Source organism: Ambystoma mexicanum, chromosome 1p, assembly GCF_040938575.1.
Source record: "Ambystoma mexicanum isolate Mex_15411 chromosome 1p, UKY_AmexF1_1, whole genome shotgun sequence".
In the NCBI taxonomy this organism is placed as follows: domain Eukaryota; kingdom Metazoa; phylum Chordata; class Amphibia; order Caudata; family Ambystomatidae; genus Ambystoma; species Ambystoma mexicanum.
In genome coordinates, this window is record NC_090921.1 from 190587966 (window position 1) to 190611936 (window position 23971).

A 23971-nucleotide genomic window follows, 5' to 3' on the forward strand; every position below is an offset into this window, starting at 1 on the left:
CATTAAAGTAAATAATAATAATGGTGACACTGGACATCCCTTTGCACTTTTGCATCCTGGATGAAATAGTAATGTTAATCTTAATCCTAGATAGGGAGCTGTTATTACGTAGTTTATTACAGTTTATAAAACCTGTGCCCCAATCCAATTCATTTGAAACTTCAAACATATAGAACCAATCAATGCAATTGAATTCTTTGTGGGCATCAAGGCTATATACAGTCCATTGTTGTGGTTCCTTCTGAATTCATTCCATAATCAGAAATAACCTTCATGAATCAGGTTGCACATCACATGAGACAGGTTCCTTGATAGAAATTGGGTGAGAATTTGACCGTCTACATTAAATTGCTCTAGGAACAACTTGAGGGAAATACTCCTTACCATGGACTCCTAAGCTCACACCTGTGGACCTTCGGGAAATCAACCTCTACCCACCCCAGTGGAACTCTTGAGCCAGCCGGACCAGACATATCATAGTCACAGGTTTTGGGCCATTGATGCAAACCGATTGGAGGAGCAACCCGGAGCAATTGAGTTGATCTTCTGTTGAGATTTTTTCTCAGACCTACCTTTGCTGCACCACAGGACACATCGCCAGTTCTTTACCATTAGACAGGAGCAGTACAGCAATGAAAGTGAGATGATTTGGAACCGCTGAGTCCAGCTGATTGACAGAGCCATCGGACCAAGCAGAGAGATAAGTATGGAGCTGTTAGCGGCCATCACCGAGCTGCACCCTCACGCTGTGCTGCACCATGAAGCATACACCTAGTGTTGGACCATGGAACATGAGTGAAGGTGAGCTTCTGCCTCTGTGATCCCTTGGACATAGTGCCCGAATTAAAGCATTTTGGACATTGCAGAATTGTTCTTTCAAGTACCAGCTGTCGAGCAAAACCTTCAGTTAGGACTTGTGGCATTCCGACCACAGAGACAGAGATAAAAGGTACTGTACCTCTCAATTCTGTGGACCATTGCCACTGAATTTAGGAGGACGTCCCGAACTCCAGGTCAATATGGGTAGCACAAGAGCCCTCATTAAGCTGATACAAACCAGACCTATAGCATGCATCTTTACAGCACATTTGCAATTAGTGACATCTTTTGAATCACTGACGAAAATACATGCTGTGTATTTCTTCACAGTGAGATAGCCGGGCTCTCCTCCACAGCGCTGCTTCACTTGCATATGCCATGGTTTCCAACAGAACTATTGTAAGGAAACACATATCTGCGTTCTGCATACAAGAAAAGGGGCTAAGATGCTGACTATATGCTTCACCATTCAGGAAAACATGAGCATGAGATTCATTGATGTGAATGATGTATACGTTGCTCTGAGAGACACGCAGACTGATAAGCTAAATGTCCATGTTTATTGCAAAGAAACAGAGCTGTGCTCCAACTAGTTGGCTCCAAGAGCAGCTTCTCTGCAGAAGGGTAAGAATGTATAGCACAAACATACATTGCGGTCTGGGAGTGCATGCAAGATCTTGAGGCCTTTAGTAAATACTGTCAGCCGTCTATATGCAACATTGGAGTTGACAAGAGACACCAAGGATACACTGGCTGTAATGGATACATAGTCTGTCACAAGATGAGTGTATATTTTGTGTTTACCAATTGCTAAACTTGTCTAAGTTTGACATGGGGGTATTTTACATGAAGATTTAGTTCATCTGACACTTGAAGAGATCACAGCGCACCTCTCCCTTAAGACAACATTTAGTGGCTATACATTGTAAGATAGAACAAAAGGTACCAAAGAATGCCTCTGTTTATATGCCTTATAAGAGGCATCACAGGTTGCATCAGAGTATTATATATAAGCCGTCTTGGAGTGCCTCAAGTTTACATGGTTACTGCAATGGCATGGTAGAGTGTCTAAAGTTCCAATGTTATATAATGCTACAAACTAGAAGTTATTCAAGACATCAGGTAGCACCTCTGTATTATTAAGGTAACTAAATCAAACAGTGCCCCAACAAGCGCTAGTTTAATATTTCACAAAAAGTACCTTAACTTGCAAGTAGTTTGGTACAGGATATCGAACAATACACCAATGTTAATGATAATTCTCTTAGAATTATAGGGTGCTTCTACATTATTAAAGGGTGTTCCAAGCATCACAGTGTGCCTCACTGTTGCAAATATGAGATTCATAAAGCATTTGTATAAAGGTTTAAAATAAACTGAAATACAATAAAAATATTTTTTTGGTAATAGGTTCTTGGCATCATAGTGTGTTATTGTTTTTAAATGTTATATGAGGGCCTAGAAATGTTTAAGCCTGCAATAATGTCTATTAATGTGCCTGCAACCATGAGATAATCTTAGACTAGGAACATACTGTGTTTGTTTGCCATGACACCCAGGATATTTCCTCACACATTGTCCTCCTGTAGGGCATGTTTGTGAATCCCATACAGGATTTTTACTGCTAGTTTAATCCTTGTACTTTCTATTGTTTGTATACGTACCACAGCATTAGTAGATGTGCCGCTGTGCGTTCTTATGTGTAAACCCTCCCCATGCATTGTATTGGCAAGTACAAAGAGGGTAGATGAACTACATTCCGAATTAGCACCCAGCCCTGGAGAGCCAGCCAATGAGCTTTCTAGAACGCCAGGCGGAATCTGACAATGACTCCCTGTGTTCGCTTGGATGCTTCATGCTGCTTCCCTGTGGGCTGTGCTTTGACTTCCTGAGCCACTTCAGTGGCCCATCCTTAACTGTGGCCTATCTAGTCCTACTCCCCACCCCACTTGTCCGAGAGGTCACAGCTCACCAAATACAGCTGGGCCGCCTCTTTCTGCTGCTTGGAAGCGACAACGGTCAAGCTCCTCGGCCCTTCTTGTTATTCATAGTGGCCGTCTTCAAATGGCCTCAGCTGCCCTTTGATTAAAGGGAACAGAGAAGCATGCACTGTTTCCTCCAAGGGGTTCTGTTTTGTTTCAATGTTTTGTTTTAACCATTCTTGTAGCGGGAGGATTGGTTATTGTTGATGTGTTGCACACTTGGACGGTAATGTCCTGAATCTTGCGGAGGCCAGATCGTTCAGGCTGTCGTGCTATTCCCAGCCGTGTACACCACCAGCTACAAGACTAGACACTTAATGAATGGAGTCTATGATAGTGAAGGCAAAGTGATACAATGAGTGGTAATGATGATGTGTGTTGGAGTTCGATGAGTAACAGTTGAAGCTTAGAAGATGGACTAGTGGAAGCAGTATCATAAATCCTACTATTATACTGCTGAACATGACATGAAGAATAAACAAACTGATCCTTTTTTACAACTCGGTCACAACATAATAGTACCCTTTCATGGCCCAGGAACATACTACATATCAGCACTAACACACGTTCTGTGAAATATTCATGAACCCATATGTTTACTAAGTGTAAGGAAACTACATGAGCAATTGTTATGTCCAATTGGCTTTGAGTTGGAGCATAGAAAATACCATAACAAGAGGAAAAATCTGTACTCTGTCCCCTTTTCAGCATATCAGACAGATACCTTATCCATAATTTAGAGGAACAGTTGATACGATGGTGGGCACATAGCGTCTTGCAATTTTAGAATTCCCAGACCAATATCATCATGTTTCTTGAGCTTCAAAATACTGTTTAGGCTAGATAGTACCTACGGATTATGTGCGCTGTAAAGAAAATGCAAAATAAATAGTAAGCAAGCAATCTGTGGGAAAGACTATTGGAATGATCCTCAATTAAATAGATCTGGTTCTTTTAACGGAAAAACCCTCACAGTTTCAATTTGTCAAAAATACATAGGATATTTCACCAACTATGCAATGTTCTTTTTGGTTGATGGTGGCTTGAGTTTATGCTGTCAGTTGTTACTTGGATTCTCTAGATGCTTGTGCAAGTAAAAATGTTTGAGATGGAAGAAGGTGTATTTTATTCTGAAATAGCTTTCTCTTAAACACAGGTCTTCTCAGAAGGGGCCTGATGTGCAGTAGAGGTAAAAAATATATATAAAGGTCCCAGTGGGTGTTTTTTCTTTTAAACCTCTTGTCAAAATAGTTTTGTTAAAATATGCCCTATAGTCCCTCAAATGCCTAGTATAGGTTTTCTGTACACTCTGCCAACATGTGTGGAGAAAAACTTTGACGTCCCAAATGCTTCCTGTGGGAGTCCCCCAGAAGACTGAACCATTAGCGATTGCAAGCCATTTGTGAATTTGTTCATTGCATACAATTGCCACAATGTGCTGGGACTAAATGATCACAAATAGGAGCTTATAAAACATTTGAAGAATGCGTATAACTAAAAGTGATAGCCTTTAACATTTTAGTGTAATCTGTTAAAGAGTTCTGGAGTTAAAGTGGAATGGTACTCCCCCAATCAAGTCGCTTTTAGGGCAGTGCCCATGCCAAGAAAACAGCTAGTTCAATTGGCCTATCATGACACTCTTGTTGGTAATTTTACAACAGTGTAGCACTGACTACACAAATGTTGACAATTATGCTCTCCCCTTTCGAAGATGAAGATTTATCTTGGCTATCTGCTTTGAAGCGGTCATCTGATGGCATGAGACACGCAAGAAGTAAATACAACGAAATATACCACAATACTCTGTATATACCAGCGAGCGAAATTGCGTGGAATGTGTGCTTACGTTCAGTTATGTCAAGGTATTCCCTACTGTACAGAGTTAGAGCTCATTGGTGTAGGCAGTGTGTAGGAAGCTGGCAGGATCACTGTCCTTCGGAATGAAATACATTTGCTTGGGGTGCCAATTTGGAACCTTACATGATTAATTAAGTGAAAAAAGCCACCCTGCCAATCCCTAATCACAGAAGAAACAGCAGGACCTGTTTGATTACAAAGTCAGTGTGGCACTATTTCTGATGATGGAATTGGCAGGATTTATAATTTGGGAGAGGGATCTAGTTGGTTAATTTTGCCAAGCTCTCAATTGGCGCCTAAGAAGCGGCTTGTTTGTTTCGTCCTACAACAGTTACCTAGAGTTTCATGACTAGAGCTGTATAGATACTGAAGAGATGTCCGACTTCGATAGCGATGCCTGACATAAAAGCCCCATCCTAATATCAGCCACAGATCCTTCCTCAGAAAGGGTACACCTCAAATCTCCTTCCAGCAGCTGCAGAAGCCTTGATATAGACCTTGGCTGACAGGTATCTACAGGGCAGGTAGAAAGGCAAGAGCAATTTAGGCCTCACAGGCACAGGGGCCAATAAAAGCTGATCGTTGAAGCAGACAGAGGCCAAATCATTGAAAGGTTGCATGTTAGAGGAGTAATGTCCTTCTCCATTTGTTCAGTTTGGTTTCCAGTACTCTTAACTTCCTACCACTTTATAAAAAACATAAAAACCAGCGACTATCTAGTTTGCTAACCAACTAATCTGTAAACCAGTCCAAAGGGGGTTTTGCACCTTGATTCACTGTCATAGCCGGACATAAATGTCCATAAACTGGTCTGTGGCGATCAGTGCTGGACACACAGATCCATAAACCAATCCCAGGAGTCATGGGAATCTCATTAGCACAGATGGCAGAGTGGATTACAGAACTACTATACTGTTACAGTGGAGTAGCACCGGGTAAGGCAGATTCTCCCTGGGGCATCATTGCCTTTGCAGGTGGGGTGGGGAGGGGGGTTGAGGTGGGTGGGGGTGGGCACCAGTGTCTTATCATGTGACAGTTGTGCTCTGATTACAGAATGGCATAATGGTATTTCAGACAACCAGTCGGAGTACTCCGTGGGCTCAGAGGAGGAGGACGAAGACTTTGATGACAGGCCAGAAGGTAAGTCAGTGGTTTTGTCATTTTACCCACATTTCCTATGCCTTCCTGCTTTGCATGATCTTATGTTTTCAATATATCTGACACAAATTGCTGTCCTTAACTACGCTGAACTCTTTAAAGTATCTCAAACAAATCTCTGAAAACTGTTCTCTAATCTGCTTCCATTTCACAACTGTCTCAAGGCACAATTACAGTTTGTCATAAATACATGCAACAAAATATTCAAGGCACAACATTCAGGGTGTCATCCAGAAGAGACCCAGACTGCTGCCTAAAGGTGAAGTTCGGGGGCAACTTCTTTCGTCCATTGAAAGAAGCCAAGAACTGGCTACATGACATTATTTTGTCCAATTGTGAGATCTAGAGATGACTGCTCTCCTCTCCCCAAATGCCCCTCCATCATTGGTTTCTAGTAGCTTTTGTGTGGTCAGTCCTACAGGCTACAGCTGAGAAATGCTCAGAGGAACTTGCATCTTATTGAAATCAGGGTTTGATTAATTGCATGAGTCTGAATCAAGGACGAAGAGACCAGAAAACATAACAATGGACAGATTCTTCATCTTTGATATCTATCTCCCAGTGCAGCTGCTCTTCCGAAACATTTCTGCCACCGGGAGACGCAACATGGCTCTACATCGGCTTTGCCTGATACCTCTACGCACCCTGTGCCGGACACGACATTGGGCCTAGTATATTTAGAGGCGTTGCAACCAGTGTCCCTAGTTCCTTTTTTTACGCACACTCTGCTCACTTTAGGAACACTGCTCTTTTAGAATATTGCGCTTCCTATTCTTATTCAGCAACGTGTTGAATCCAGCAAAGTCCTCGGAATTCAAGCCCTGTGTCGACTGCATGCACTAAATGTCCAGAGTGTGCAACACATCTGTCTTTACTGTCTCAGTGAAGGCCACAAAATGCTGGCCTATGCATCATGTCAATCGATGCACCCAAAGGCACTTCAATAACATGAGGCAAAACTGTTCGCCTTTCTCCACAAGGACAGAGGTGACAAACATCTGTTTGAGGTTGTCTGGCACTGACCGCATCACCGAAGAACAATCACATGTCGAAAGTACAGAATAAGATGAAGCACTGCAAAAGATCCAGATTTCTCGACTTCAAGGCACCATTCTTCTCTGTCTTTGAAGAAGAGAAGCCATCACTTCAGGGAACCCCCGCAGGAACATGCTCAACAGGTCCCTTTTCCAACCCAATCCTCTATTCCAGTGGAATCGAAGGACTTCAGGCAAAAGATGCATGGCATCAAGAACCAAGGCCCCGGTACCAGTGGTCTTGTCCCCAGTGGGATGGCTTTGGCCAAGTCAATGGATCCCACAGGCACTTGGATGTGCCAGAAGGGAGTCCAAAAGTAGACCAGACAAAATCCCGTCAAAAGGTCACAGCGTTACATCTAAGGATGCCTGTCCTCTGACTTCTGCACCCACTTACTCGGAGCATGCCGATGATGCTAGAGTCGTGAGGGAATTTGCCACGCTGGCCATAAGCATATACATGTCACGTTTGGAGGACATTTATGACGAGGAAGGGGACCTATCCCCTTTGGACTGGAACCCCTCCAGTCTCCAGCCAAGGGAGGTCCAAAAATTCCCAGAGGAGTTTTATGGGTAACAAGGGGACCTGGTGGATCTTGCAACCGACTAGCAGGAGGCAAGTAGCCTGAACACCTCAACAGAGGTCGAAATGCTCCTTGTTCCTACCCTGGGCAAGGGCCAAGTAACTTTTCAGTTCCTGATTGCAATGGTTGTCGACATATTAGGGTTGTCTGCCCTTTCACTCCCTAAGGTGCAGTACGAGCTAACAGACATTCTGGACAAGGTTCCAATGAAAGCGACACTATTGACATTCAATCCGACAGTAGAGGGACCAGCCCTTGAGCTCTGGATCCAACTGGCTTCAGTACTCACTGTTGACCGGGACCTGGGTAAAAAGCACTGGCCGGCCCCTATTGAACCCATGTTCCTCTCTGCCCATGCATCGCTGTAGAGTTTGGTGGTTCAGGCTTCTACTGCAAACCTCAAGACCACATCCTTCCCATCTTTGCCCCCTGACATAGAGAGCAAGTGACTAGATGCATGGGGAATGAAAATGTTCGGCTCTTCGACCCTGGATCTCTGATGTATGAATGCCTCCTGTCCCCTGGCCAACATCTTCTTTGGGCACTATATCATTTTGGAGGTGGCAGAGCACATCTCCGGGGGCGAGATGGATTTGAGGCTCCGATTAGGGATGGCAAGGAATCATCCCTCCAGATCCTTCAATCAGGTCTGGATACTGCAGACTGTGTGGCAAGAACCTTGGGCGCCAGCACGGTCTTGCATGTATTTTCTTGACTCAGGACATCAGGTTTTGCGCAAGTTGCTCAAGAAATACATATCTTGAGACAGCATGAACCTGCTCGGTACTAAGGCCAACGGGTCCTTGCAAAAATGACTGGCCTCAAAAGAAACCACAAAATCGCTTGGACTAGCAGTCAAGAAACAATAGCTGTGGCAGGAGGTTCCGCTTCTTTGCCTTCTATGCCTAAAGAGGAAGTGGTCAGGCCGCCCCTGGATGACACGGGCTGCATTGTTCCAACAGGGGTAGGAGAATGGTGGGCACAGAGAAGGTACCTCCATCGACACTGTGCGTTCTACAGCCCCGGGCGCATAGGCTCTCTGAAGTGGATTTCTATCACCATAACCCTGTGGGAGGCAGAATAACCCAGATCGGCAAAGAATGGATGCATACCACTTCCGATGGCTGGGCCTTACAGGTCATTCACCATGGTTACTGTCTCCATATTGTTCTTCGCCCTCTAGACCATCCTCCGGGCAACCAGTCCTTGCCTCCGGAACCCCTCCTCATGCAGGAGATCCATCAGCTTCTGACAAAAGGGGCCATAGAATGGGTACCCTGTGCGGAACGAGGCAGGGGTTGGTAGTCAACCTATTTTTCTGGTTCCAAAGAAGGATCTGGATCTGCGGCTTCTGAAATTGTGCTTATGCAAGGACAGGTTTAAAATGGTCCCTCTGGTTCAAATTCTTTAGCCCCTGGAACTGGATGATTGGCTGGTCTCCCTGGATCTCCAGGATGCTTACTTCCATACTACCAGTTCAAGTTCCTGCCGTCGGCCTTTGTTCAGAACCCTGGATTTTTACCAAGCTGTTGGCAGTGGGGGCTCACCTCAGAAGGAGCACATTCATTTTTTCCATATTTGGATGACTGGCGCCCCAGATTTGGACGACCAGCTCCCAGATCTGGCATCGGCACACCTGTACTGGACATGTAACCTATTGCACAGCTTGGGATGCTCTGTGAACTTCAGGAAGTCTCTGGATTTGCCATGCCAGTCCCTCCAATTCATCTCAGCCTTCTTGGGCACTTGCATGGGCTGGGCCTCCTCGGCCAAGGACAGAGTGGCAAACATATCCAAGATGGTCAAAGTTTTCCAACCACAGGAAAAAGGGTTGCAGCCTTAGCTTTTCTGCACTTGCTGGGTCTTATGGCCTTCTGCATCCTTGTGGTGCCTGTTAGGTTGTTTGTGTTTAGCTGAAGCTCTGTTATGTTTTTTTGAAAATCTTCACTGCTAATTAGAAATGTGCCGCTCCGTTTGCTTTTATTCTGCTTTTAGCTTTTGTTTTTAGCCCTTTTGATTTTAGCATCTTACTTTCTTTTTAACATTGTGTAATTTCATAGATTTGCAACTGCTAAGCCTTGTGGGACGTACTGCCATACTGCACTGTTGCCATCGTGCTTGCCTCACTTGTTAAAGGCAGTTATGTGCCCTTTGTCATAAAGAGAACTACAAGTTCCATCATACTTGTAGTCCTCTACATCGTCAAAGTAACCCGACAGGCGCGTCAGCTCAGGCGCGTCAGGGACTGACAAGTACGGACCAGAAACTCTGGTCTGAACCCACTAATTATGGGACTAAAAGAGATCTTAGAAGCAATAAAATATGCTTGAGAAGCCTCAGAGGTAAGAGGTATGATGTTTAAGGACAATGCATTCAATGCCCTTTCATTATTAAAGCCTAAATTGGAAAATAACAAAGTAGTTGCTTGTTGTGTGCCTGTAACTCCTCCCTCACAAGTGTGCTCTACCCCCACCCCCACCTCTTGATGCTGTTGAGGAATCACACAACATAACTCAGCTAATGCCTACTCTTAGTCCAAATGAGGAGATTACGCCTAGATCACCTCATATGTCTGTACTTGTCCCCCCTCTACCTAATCACCGGGCCTTCATGCTACCCTCATATATTGGCAACCCCCTGTCCCGTGAGGTAGCTTTTAAGGATCACGGAACAGGAGAGTCCCCATTATAGGACAGCTGTTACAACCCCCCTCCACCTAATCACCGGGCCTCCATGCTGCCCTCACATATTGACGACCCCCTATCCCGTTAGGTAGCGTCTAAGGCCCACGGAACAGGTGAGTCCCCATTACAGGACAGCTGTGACAACCCCAATATGGTTCAGAAGGCAATACTACCTCAGGCAAGGAAAGGGAAACTTAAATGTTGTTTATTAAACACTCGTTCCCTTGTAAAACATGCAGTTGAAATTGCTGATATGATCACAGAGCAAAATCTTGACATATTATTTCTAACAGAAACCTGGATGACCGAAACCTCTTATCACGCTACGCTTATGGCTACCCCCGACGGATACTCTGCCCTCCAGGTTAGTAGGGAGGAAGGCAGAGGAGGAGGGGTGGCTATTATTTGTAAGCACAGCCTGAAGCTCTATGCAATTATTGGTCCTGATTTAGAAAACTGAGAGGCCTTAATGGTAAAAATCAATATTAACCCTGTATCCTCAATTAGCATATTGCTATTATATTGCCCTCCGAGAGGTACCCCGTTGTTTGAGGAAGAATTATTGGCTACTATAGGTAACCTCTCCAAAGACTCTTCAGCTTTTGTTGTCCTTGGCAACGTCAATCTCTAGTACAATAACCCGACAGATGAAGATGCCAATGACCTGAGAATGTCCTTAGAATCCATCGGATTCCAACAACAGGTCCAAGCTGCAACCCACAACTGCGGTAACATACTGGAATGGATCATGACAAAAAAAACAAGAAATAAAAATTCTGTCCATCTTAGAATGCGCTTGGTCAGATCACTACCTTGTAAACTTCATGTGCTTGACACAACCTCCACAGATATAGATGTTTAATAAGAATAAGCCACTTAATACCTGGCGCAATAAAATAAATGTGACACATGAAGCCTTTAAAGAGTTAGTAATTCCACTTTTACCCTCCTACAGGAGCATAACTCCCTTGATAACGTTATCTATTTAGGAAGGCCACTAACTCTGCATATGATACCCTAGCCCCCCTCAAACCTCTTAAGATTAATAAATCTACAAACCAAAATAACTGGTTCTCAGAAGATATTTTGGAAGCTAGACATATTAAGTGGAAAGCTGAACGTCTCTGGAGAAAAGCCCTGTCTGCCAAAACAATGCTTAGTTATAAACAGGCAGTTAAACACTACGAAAGTGTGATTTTCAATGCCAAAGCCAAAAAACCTAATGAAAGGATTCCCCAAGCTAAATCCCAGTCCAAAGAAATATTTACCATCCTACAGGAGTTAAAAAATGCCCCAGTAAAAGCCAAGAACAAGAAAGTAATTCTTGGTGCCAAGCAATTCATGACGGCTTCACCAATAAAACAGAAAAACACCAGCTATCAAAGAACAATGTAAAAAAAACTTCTCTAAAAACACTGTGGCATCAGAACCTGTAGCTCATCCCACCCATAGCCATCCCGAAACCTTCACATTTGCAAGGGTATCGGAGATGGAAGTTCTTGCTATTATAAACAACTTGAAACCCTCTTCATTTAAGGGGAATGCCCAGGTCTCCCGGTGGCGGAAATGTTTCGGAAGAGAAGAGACGCTAGCACCATGGGTTGTTCGTTTTGTGAACCAGACCTTTGGTGAATCTTATGTCCCAAGTAACATCAAAGAGGCATGGATCACTCCGCTTGTAAAAAAAGATAATCTCGATGCCTCAATCCCTGGTAACTTCAGACCTATAACTAATGTGCCGTTTTTGCTAAAGATAGTTGATAAAATTGCATACCAACAGTACCAAAAATTAGTTGAAGAAAACAACATCCTCGCGGATGAACAATCTGGTTTTCGTGCCAACCATGGCACTGAGACGTCTCTTTTCGATCTCCAGTCTAATATTGCCTCCATCATCGAAAAAGGAAATCCAGCTTTACTTCTCTTGCTGGGCCTCTCATCAGTGTTTGATTTGATTGACCATGAGCTCCTTGTTGAAAGACTAACAACAGTCAGCAGATGAACCCCCGCTGCAGCAAAATGGTTAAAATCATTTCTGGGACCCAGAATGGCAGTCGTTGTTAAAGGGAACCATACCTGACTAAAAACTCTGTTGCTCTGTGGTGTCCCGCAGGGGTCTTCATTGACGCCCCTACTTTTGTAAATATTTTCCAAATTATTATGTGACCTGCTACGAACTCTGGGTGTCAGATTCCCGAACTATGCTGATGACACCCAGTTGGTATCCACACTGTCAGGAGTCTATGAAAAGGACGCCCAATGAATTAGCAGGGTGTTTTTTGCCATACAGAAATGGATGGCAACAAACCTGCTAGCCCTTAATGAAGCCAAAACAGAACTACAGATAGTAGGCACTCCACAAAGGTTAAAGAAACTAGAGGACCAGTGCCAAAGTTTCAAAATCAATAACAACAATATCCTGGTCCCTGAGCACGTAAAAACGTTAGGTATCTTTGTGGACTCTCACATATCTTTCATGAGGCCTGCATCATATTTAAAATCTTTGTGTGCTTTCTATACAAATCTGCTATGGCAAATTCATCCTTATCTGTCAAAACCTAACCTTGCAGTGATTGCTGGGGCTATAATAAACTCCAAATTGGACTATTGTAATAGTCTATTAATGAGCACCTCTAAATCCAACATTACTAAAATGCAAATCATTCAGAATGGAGTGGTTAGGGCCATTAATGGGCTCAGTCGACGCTCCAATATTTCAACAGCCAGGAAGAATCTTCACTGGCTTACGGTTGAACATGGAATAAAATGTAAAGGCGCAGTTATGGTCTACACATATTTAGCTGGTACCGCTCCAATGTATCTTCTGATAACATAAAGAAAGCTCCCATTGGGAGAAACCTGCAGTCTAATGGAAATTTTAACCCCGCCAACTTTAATTTCTGGGCCCCCATGATCTGGAACTCTCTTCCTGTGGCGATAAAAAACAGTGAATCTATCAACATATTCAAGAATCAACTAAAGACCTGGCTGTTTGACGAAGGAACAGTGTAACCATATATCACTCCAGTATGCTTCATGAAGATCAGCTCCCTGCCATTTACGTGTCTGTCTGGATCAATGTCTGTCCGTCTTGTGAGCGTTCTCAAGCCTTTGGGCGAACAGTGCTGTATGTAGTGGCTTTTGAGTTCACAGTGATCTCAGTTTCAGGGACCTTCTAAGAGAGGCATTGTTTTTGGGCATTGTTTCGGCAACCTTGGTCCCAAGTGAACTGGTTATGGATGCATGATTGAAAGGCTGGGGCGCTTACCTACTAGAACTTATGGTGTGAGTGGCCTGTGGTCTCCATCGGAATGCAGAGAGAACTTCAATTTACCAGAGTTGAGCGTGATCAGGCTCTCCCTAGTCGCTTTCCTCCCCTCTGTGTGAGGCAAGACTAGGTTTGTCCTGACGGACAAAATGCTAGCCATGCACTCAACAAACAGGGTGATCTGCGTTGCTTGCGTCTGTGCAGAGAAGCAATGTGGTTGTGGTGCTCGGCTCTGCATAACAGCATGTCTCTGAGAGCAGCTCATCTAGCATGTTGGCAGATGCCCTGAGCAGACGGCCTTCGACTTCCCATGAGTGGGAGCTCTGCCAGAAAGTTCTGGTGGAGGTTTTTCCCATTTGTGGTATTCCTCTAGTGGATTGCATTGCTTCCAGTGTGAACAGGAAGTGCAAGTGGTTCTGCTCCAGGGAATTCCCTCATCAGGGATCTATGGGGACACTTTGACAGTTGAGCGTGTCCTTAACCTGCTATATGAGTTTCTATTGATCGCTGCCATACCGCTGGTTCTCAGGAGGCTATGCCTTTTTGGGTCCACAATTATCTTAATCGCTCCAGATTGGGCAAGGAAAAACGTGGTACCCTGATTTGCTGGACATGGTCATCTGCCCTCCTTGGCACCTACCCCAGAGTACGGACCTCCTATCCCACTTGGAGGGACGGGTCCTGAACTCGAACCTCTGTAGCCTGAACCTTCATGCCTGGCTCCTGAAAGCTTGAGGTATAAGGAGTGTGATTTGTCAGAGGACATTCTGGATGTGCTCTTCATTGCTAAAAGACCAGCCACCAAATCCACTTACGCTGGCATGTGGTGAATATTTTTGGCTTGGTGCCGGGAGAGGGATCTGGACTCTTACTTGCTTCACATCCTCTGATTTGGATTTTCTGCTGTCTTTGGCCCGGATAAGCGTGCAGTTTTCTCACTGTGAAGGAGGTATCTTGCGGCCATTTTGGTATCCAAGAGGATCCCAAAGCAGGGATCTTTTTTCATGATCCCACAGTCGTGCAATTTCTTCTATGTCTCTCGGACGAGAGAGGCCAGGAAGGATGACCAGCCTTTTGTTGGTTATGGGGGTGCCCGTGTTCGCAGGGCTGTGAAAAAACTGACCCTGTTGAGATGGACCATTCTCTGCATCTTGGCATGCTATGTTCTGGCTGGTAAGGGTGTACCTGAACATCTCAGGGCTCATTGCACCAGGGGATTGGCTGCCACCTCTGCTCTTCAACGTTCCCTGTTCTGGACATTTTTTCTAGGCAGTGACATGGGCTTTGTTGCACACATTACCTAAGCATTACTGCTTAGAGTCCTTGTCTAGTTAGGGCACTCGTTTTGGCAGAACGGTCCTTCAGAGTTTTCTGGTTTATGTGATGCCCTTGCTATCTTCCCTCCTCCAGGTCATTGTACTGCTTTAGGAGTCTATCAAAGATGAGAAATCCGTAGGAGGAAGGCAGCCATTAGAAGAACAAATTACTTGCCTCAAAGCAATGTTCTTTCTGATGGACTACCCTCCCTACCTCTTTCTTTTGGCGGATAGCTAGTACACCTTGGTTCTGCAGTCTCTGAACGCCAGAGTCCTAGGAAAAAAGGATGGAACTAAGGTCACAGGGTGCCGCGCTACTATATATACTAGCCCGGTCATCATGTCGGGGTGCATGGTACATAGAGGAGTCGGGCAGAGTCGACTCTGAGCCTTGCTGCACCATCTAGCGACTGAAAAGATACTTAAGAGTAGCTGCACTGGGAGATAAATATAAAAGATGAGGAATCTGTGGGAGGAACTTCCATCAGAAAGAATATTACTGAGAGGTAAGCAATTTGTTCTTTAAATGAATGCCTAGAATTTAAAATCACAAACTCCGATTTACTCCCATTCCTTCCCCGTTTTCTTGATCAACAGCTTCCAATTTGCCCCTCTCCATCAACCAATTGCCATTAATTTCCTCTGCAGTTTCCTTGTTTCTCTCTCTCACCATACTCTTTCAAATTGGTACGGGAACGGAACACAAATTAAAAAAAATAAGGAAGCTTACAAAACAAGTATTATGTTAATAATTAAGTTATGTGTGAATTACGGACTGCTTCTGCGTCATGTATGGGTTGGTCTTGTGTCTGCATGTAAATACTGGGCACAGTACTTGTTAGCTCTCTAAAAATCACCATTACTAACATGCAACGAGGAACATTTATAGGCTCCTGTCGGGTAGGTAGTCAGAAAACGTAAGCAGTGTTCTCCATCATGGGCTCTGTATCAGAGTTCACAAACTGTGCCTCTTGTTTTAAAGTAACAAATATGCTGCTACAGTGATTGTTCCTTTTTTAGGCTAACTCCTATTTTCAGCTGCTACGGTAGTTTCAAACAAACATAATTCCTGTTTTCACCAAGCTTGCATTCCCTTTATACAATAATATTGAAACACCTTTATGTAGTCAATGCATTGCTACCCTTCACTTAATTTTCTTGAGTACAAATGAAGGTTCTGTCACAATTGTACTGCAACCTCCTGAGTACGAAACCTAAGTGCTCATAAAAGCTAGCAGTCACAAATATGAGGTAACCTACTAAGTTATAATTTCTGTAAGGGCCTGATGTTTTTGTTTCTTATGACAAGCTGTACATTTCATCTGGCCTGATGTTTTTGTTTCTTATGACAAGCTGTACATTTCATCTGGCTAAAAAAGTACTCCAGTCACTTATTTTATTATAAACACTGAATTATCTTTCCTTGTGCGAAAAAGAATGATGATGCTTTTATTTCATCAAAGAAAAAATGTCACTGTGAGTCCCCAAATATGCTGATAAATGAATGGTATACTCTCCTTTTTATGTATGTATCTGTGTGCCTAGTGTGACGGGTCACCACAAATAAACACTCTGACACCCGTGTCTGTCATCCAAGGGTGTTAATTCAGAATCCTACAAAAAATGGTGGATCTCACTGGATTTTAGGGTAAACTGGGGTATTAGAGAATGTTTGGTGCTAGCAGGGCATGCCCTCTCTCTCTAGACTGCCCCGGCCTTTCCCTCCTCCCTAGCCCAGGCATCCGTAACAGGGTTAGTTCTACCATCAGGTGACACCCTGTCTGTTTTCTATCTGGTTCTACAGCGTTATCTCCCTAGGGGCACTTTCTAGTTTTGCCTTTCCTAGCCCTGCTTAGTATTCCAAGGGAGTTAGTTTTGCCTCTTTTTACCTGGCTCAACATGCACGCACAGTCTCACCTGGCCTTCATCTTCTCTGGTGTTTCAAGATGTTATCCTCCCGACCATACTTCTCTCCCTCAGCTCTTACACTTCACCTTCCTACTACCACCCTTAGATGTTACCTTATTCTTCTGCTCTCACTTCCCCCTTCTTCCTTCTCCTCTGCTCCCTACTACCACTACCTCCAACTACCACTCTACTACTCCCTTCACTGTTATTCTCTCCTTCCTACTACTCCGTTCCCTTACCACTACTACCTCTCTGCTACTACTGCTATCTCGCTGCTCTTACTACTACACCTACTCCTCTATCGTTTCTCACTACTAATGCCTTTAAATACAACCTGAGGAAAGACCTCTGACAGATAACAAAGCTGCTGAATTATCAACAAACCCTTTTTCGGAACAAAAGGATGTCAATATATAAAAACTGGCTAAAAAGCCACAAAGCAGAACTTGCTAAAAAAGAGGAAGAAGCCATGCTCAAGGTCAGAAAAGATGCTAGAGGTATCTGGTAACTCCTCAATGCTACAGGGGCCCTGCGCATGGCTGTGTTAGCAAATGTGATCTCGTAACTGCGTGGACAGTCTTTTATCAAGAGCTATTTGCAGCCAACATGGTGACTGATTCCCATCCTCTACCTAAAAACCTAAGAGGGTGGAAACTTCCCAATAGATATCGTAGACATAGAGATGCTCATTATAAAAGGCTAATCATTCGAGAGCGCAGGGGCATGATGGCATCTCTAATTCATTCATTAAATGAGCCGATGTGGAATGAACTCCCTTCATCTTTGAACTATTCAAGCAAATTATGAATAATGCAGAGATTCCAAGTTCCTGCAAAACCACAATAACCATCCCCATTAACAAGAAGGGAAATAGAAATGACCCGATGAATGATCGCCCTATTTCCTTTCTGGACTCTGTGGGCAAGTTATTTGCGGCCTTCCTCCTAAGGCATTTGCAGTCATGGATCTCCCTCTACGAATTAGAAGATACTAGGCAAACTGGATTTGTCAAAGCGGTGGGAACTTCCCTGAACCCCTTTCTCTTGAATCTACTTCGGGCGTACAAAGAAAATTCAAGGATTTACCTGGCATTTGTTGACCTTAGAACGGCCTTTGACAGCATAGATCGCTGTCTAACAAACAATTCCTTGTGAGGAACCTTTCCAAAGGACACTTATCAAGGTAGACCTCAGCGCCCTACGTTCAATCAGAGAAAGGGGGAGAGCTCATTGTCGCATGAGCTGCGCATCACCGGAGAAAATGTGGTTCCTCCACTCCGTTTTTAGAACTGAAATTAAAAAAGGTAGTTGCACTTTTCCATTCATGTGCCAATTTAGTCAAAGAAGAAAAACTCCACTCAATTGGAATATAGTATTTATAATTCTGTATTGGTTAGAGCGGGTGCCCTTTGTGATGACACGTGTTTCAACGGTCTGCGCCGTCTTTTTCAAATCAGGGCTAATTCATTATACAACAAATAATCAAAAACAATAGTCAAATGCGAAAGAAAAATTGTGTCCATGTAGCACAGACAAAAAAGGAGGGGGAGTGGGGAGGGTTGATTAGGATAAACATTGAGCCATTAGACATCAAATCAGATAACACAAAATCGTAATAACATCAAGTATAAACATATTGAATTGAGAAATAGCAGGAAAAAAACAAGATGGGGTGGGGGTGAAAAGGGGGTGGAGGGCAGAAGGAGAAAAAAAGAAAACAAAAACCATTATCAGTTTGTTTATCTTTTTGCATGCGAGTTATCAAATTCAATGGCATTTAGTAAGAAAGTTCCAATCTTTTAAAAGTAAAAGGGCTAGTTGGTTAAGAACGTAAGATGCAAAAAACGCCTTTAAACATCCTACCGCAATGAAAATTGAAAATAAGCCACGTGTCACCCTGCCAAAATATCTCTAGAGGTTTCCTAACAATTGGTATAGGAATCAATTCCTCCGATTTAGGTTAAATCTCTTTCTTACAAAACAGTGGACTGATTGTATAGTCTGTAAAGAGGTCGGCGAAAAAGAAACATGAACGCATATAACCTTATTTTGTCCAGCCTTAACTGTCCCAGGTACAAACTACCTGGGTGAATGGGTGGCAGCTTTGCACACAAACAACGCAGATTCTTTTTGGAAGCTCCTTCTTCAAGGCGCAAGCTTCCCTAGAACCTTCTGCCTTATCCAATATCTCAAAGAGATACTTGATAGAAAAAACCTGACAACTATGCAAAGACCACAAATCATACCTCGCAACTGCCGGATGGCTGATCTGAGTTAAAGGAAGGAAAGAACAGAACATGATTCTGAAATACTTTTCTTTCCTGATTTCTGATTTGTTTTTCTTTTGTTTTTGTCTGTTCCTAATGACAAAGATTTGTAATAAACCATGTTTAAAAAAAATAAAAAAAAAAATAAAAAAAAAAAAACAACAGTCTTTTTTTTTTCTTAAACACCTCTTTATTGGTTTTACAACAATGTAAAGGTTTTAAAGGCCCCCGGCTCCATCTCAGATGGAATTCCTTGTTATTGAAAATCGGTGTAAACGGTGATGGGTATGTCGTTATCCACTTGTCCTTTACCACTCCATCCCATTTGTCCGCAAGGGCTTTTGTAATGGCACTCTTAAAGAGATGTTGTGGTCTGCTATTGCGAGGGAGCCACAGGACCTCCCGCAGTTCATGTTGGGCTACTGCCCTGTACATCTGTATTCATTGCTTTCCCCCATCCTGTAGGAACCACTCGTGAATCACCCTCAGTTGTGCTGCTACGTAATATTGTTGGAGATTAGGGAGGGCCATTCCTTCCGTTCTCCTAGAAGCCTCTACTAGGCGACAGCTTATCCGCACCTTCTTGTCTTCCCATATGAATTCTCTTGTTATATTTCCTAGTTCCCTAAAGAAGTCCATGGGTAATCAGTGGGATTGCTTGAAATAGGTAGAGCAGTCATGGCCATGGGATCATCTACCCATCCATGACACCCTCCTATTCCTCTATTTCTGGTAATCCCCCTTAATTGCTGTTAGGGCAGGGGGGGAATTGGCTGCATACCACCCTGAAAGGGATGGGGTGATTTTGACCCCCAAGTATCTAATCCCTCCCGCACTCCACAGAAAAGGTGAGACCGCCTTCAATTCCCCCGCTGCTACCCTCCCTAGTGTTATATTCATTAACTCAGATTTCCCCAAATTAATTTTCAGGCCTGAGACCTCCCCGAACCTGGCCAGTACGGCTTCTCCTGTTACTAGTGCTGTTTTGGTGCTTGTGAGCACTAACAGCATATCATCGGCAAATGCTGCTACTTTGTGTTGTACCCACCCAAAGGGTATCCCCTGTATTCACCCCTCCTCCCTTATGGCATGTAACAGTGGTTCCAGATTGATTACGTACAGGCGGGGAATTGGGGGGAAGAGGTCACCCCTGTTTCGTTCCTCTACCCAGCTTTACCGAGCGTGACATTGACACGTTTGCCGCCAGGCGGAACGTCGGGTTCCTATAATTCGCTCGTACCAGTCTAAGGAAATCTCCCCCAGCCCAATTTTCTCCATTACCCTAAAGAAGAACGGCCACTCCACTCGGTCGAACGCCGGACTGGCCGTTTTCATCGCCTTTTCCACCAGGTGACCACCTATCGAATATTGTCAGCTGTTTGCCTACCCAGTATGAACCCTGCCTGGTCCGGTTGGATGAGTGTGGGGAGAAGGGTTTCTAATCTTTTCGCCAGAATTTTGGTGTAATCTTTGGCTTTGATATTTATAAGTGCAATTGGCCTATACGTAGTACGATAAGGAGATAACATGAGAAGCAAAAACAAAGGATGGAGGTAGAAAGACGGAGTGTAAGGTCAGAGGGATGGGAGCGTGATGGGGAGAATAACATCTTGGATAACCCAGTAGATGAGGGCTAGGTGAGACCATACGTGAGTGGCATGCAAGTGACACCACGTGGAAGAAGGCACTGCCCTCAATGTTATGTTTGTTATATTAATCATAGTTCTAAAGCCCGCCATCACCAAAGGTATCTTGGTGCTAAAAGGATAAACAGAACCGAACAAACTGAAAGGAAACATTAAGCCAACGCGAGAAGATACGTGGCACAGAGGGCAGGTACGCTCAAAGAGCAGAGAGGAGAAATCAGGAAAACTAGCGCCTTACCCGGAAAGAAAGATACGGGTTGCCGCGCCGCCAATGCAGATCAGAATGAAGATATTCAGCTGCTGGCAGCCATCTTGGAATAAGCTAGAGCAAGCATGTACGTTCCGGAAAAGAATGATGGCACACTAATAGTGGCCAGTTCCTCTCTTCCACTGCGGCGCCAGATCGGAACAGCCATGACAGCATACCCCCTCTGTTACCTAGAGGGGAAATTGCCAGATGAGTCAAGGTGCTTTGACATACATACTTGACTCCCAAGAATCTTCGGATTGTGTGTACCCCTTCCAGCTCACCAAATACTGTAGAGAACCTCTACGATAGCGTGAATCGCAGATGTGAGAAACCTCGTATTCTTCTGTATCTGGTACAGTGTTGGTACCAAGGGCTGTAACCTGCTCAGAGATTTTGGTAATTTAAGTTGAAAAAGCCACTGGGTCTTAGTCACAATCCAGTATGGGCCAATGAATTGTGATAGCTTTGAAGGGTGAACCCATCTTGATAGGTACGTAGTGGATAACCATACCTTGGATCCGACCTTACACTCTGGAGTATGGGTTCTATGTTTATGTGCCTGTAACGTTGTTCTCCTTTTACTGTCTTCAAGCAGACATTGTTTTTTTTAATATATCTTTTTATTGTTTTATAAACACAAAATCCACCATACAGGCATTCATTTACCTAAAATTGTTTGTCCTGTCTAGCGACAGCAATAAATCGTCAGTGTACTTACATGAAATCAAGTCTCATCATATTGCATATACCCTTATTATGACATCTCGAGTTACCTTTATCAGCTCCCCTCTTCCCTGTTGCCCCAGATTTTCGTGGCTTTCACTGGACAACCCTGTGCAGTATATATTCGATGTTCCACTACCACACACATGTCCACATCAGCAACCCATTGGGCCAGAACTGGCCACTCTGACTAGCCCCAACGTTGCGCTGTATGTTTTATCAGTCCAACTGCTGTGAATAAGAACAGTTTTTCCCATCGGCTGGTAGAGTTCTCATCAGGAATACCCAGCAATAGCAGTTTAGGGTCCATTGGTACCACCCTCCCCAGAGTATCAGTCAGTTTATTACAACATTGTTGCCACAAATTTCGAATCCAGGGTCATTCCCACAGGATATGTTTGTTTGTATTATTATTTATAATGCGCAACATACCCTAGGGTAGCAGGGCGCAGCAGTTACGTGAATATGGAAAGCTCAGTTACAGTAGAGTCAATAATTACATAATTACAAATAGGTATTATGAACATAGGTATATACAGGTAGAACATACATCTAGGCGGATGCTAGAATAGTAAAAAACCATACGATAGATACAACATATTTACAGCAGCAATATATACAAGTATAAGCCATGGTAGGGTGAATGTGTGTCAGTGTAGAAAAAAGGCAGAATGGCGGGGTAGTGGTAACTACTTGCAGTGAATCCTGACTGCTTGCCACATTTAGTGATCATTTGCATTCAGCCACAGGATAGTGTTGGTCCTAAAGTTGTGGGAGGAAAGGTCAGATCTCAAAGTAGGTGGTAAGGAGTTCCACAGTTTGGCTGCTTTCACCGGGAAACTGTTGCCGCCGATAGTGGAGCGATTGAAATTAGGAATAGAAAGGCAGTCTTTATAAGCTGTTCTGGAGGATCTCAGGGAGATATGTCTGTGAAATGTGTTGACCAGGTAAATGGGCACAGCATTATTAAGCGATTTGTAGGTGAGTGATAACGTTTTTAGGCAGATTTTATCAGTGGTAGGGAGCCAGTTGATCTGTCGGCTGCTCTCAGAAATGTTGTCTCTTCTGGAGATGCCTAATGCCGCTCTAAGGGCATTGTTTTGTAGGGTTTGTATTTTTCTAATGGTAGCTTTGGTTGACTGAAGATAGAGGGCATTGCAATAGTCCAGGCGAGACAAGATGAGGGCTCTAGCCAAGGTGGTGCAACTAGTGTCGGAAAGAAATGGTTTGGCTGTGCAGATAAGTTTGCACGTGTAGGCAGTAGAGGACGCTAGAGAATTAACCTGTTTGGCAAATGAGAGGTTGGAATCAAGGTAAAAGCCTAGTGTTTTTACCTTGTGTCCCACCTTGATGCTGTTACCATTGATAATAAACGAAGAATAGACAGGTCCTAAGTTTTTTAGGCTGGAGGTAGTGCCCAGGATGATGAGTTTGGTTTTATCATCATTTAGGCATAGTCCATGCGTGTCCATCCATGCATGGATGATGATATACACTCTATTAACCAAGGCCAAGTCCATTTCATAATCCCCAGAAAGCGGGAGGAGGATCTGGGTATCATCTGCATAGTTAGTGTAGGTGATACCCAGCTGATCCAGATCATCGAAAAGGGCTTGGTAAAAATGTTGTAAAGTGTAGGCGAGACACAAGAACCCTGGGGCACGCACGCCGCAGGTGATTGGAATAGGGTCGGCAGCTGCAGCAGGCGAGAAAATCCTCATGGTTCTGCCATTTAGGAAGGATCTAATCCATGTGATCGCCTCATCAGATAAATGTGCAGCTGTGTTAAGGTGGTTGCATAGGATGGTATGATCGACCAAGTCGAATGCAGCCTTGGGTCTTAAGGTCGATAAGTGCTGTCTCCGTTCCGTGTTGAGGACGGAAGCCTGATTGTCTGGCTCCTAGTAAGTGATGTACTTCCATGTGTTTTTAGATTTGTACATAAGCAACTTTATCCAGAATTTTTAAGAGGAAAGGTACTGTCGTGATTGGCCTGTAGTTAGTTGGCACAGATGGGTCAAGAGTGTTTTTTTTTTAACAGTGGAAGTACCCAGGATTGTTTAAGATTGGTAGGTATGGTACCAGTAGAGAAGGATGCGTTGATAAGCTTTGTGATGAAAGGGGAGAGGTCTCGGGCTGCATCCTTGATAAATTGTGCAGGACAGAGGTCGCCTTGACAGTTAGATGGTTTCAAGGACAGGATGATTCTTTCCACTTCAAGAATAGAGACTTTGGTGAAGTTGAATCGTGTAGAACCATTGGCAGTAGTACTCTCAATTGTTTTAGATGGGGGAAAGTTATTTAAGGAGGCTTTTTTACTGGAAATTGTATTTTGAAGAGTTGATATTTTATTGGCCAGTGCATTTTGGATCTCGGAGCACCATTTTTTGCCTTTGGTACATGTGCCAATTGGTGCAATGGGGGTCTCAATTTCTTTCAGGATCAGGAATAATTCCTTCATATTGGATTTAGCTTG

The 23971-nt window shown here is 43.9% G+C and overlaps 1 protein-coding gene across 14 annotated transcripts in view; it reads left to right on the top strand.

The window, feature by feature from the left end:
* Positions 1-23971, top strand: part of CHD3 (chromodomain helicase DNA binding protein 3) — a 2755261-nt gene that overhangs the window by 1742392 nt on the left and 988898 nt on the right. For 8 of the 14 annotated variants that reach the window (XM_069646310.1, XM_069646296.1, XM_069646309.1 and 5 more), the window contains exons 27-28: positions 3958-3990; positions 5712-5798. In XM_069646310.1, the coding sequence (XP_069502411.1) occupies positions 3958-3990; positions 5712-5798 (120 nt within the window). The remainder of the gene's footprint in view (positions 1-3957; positions 3991-5711; positions 5799-23971) is intronic. The other 6 variants (XM_069646318.1, XM_069646303.1, XM_069646314.1 and 3 more) reach the window with 3 other exon arrangements.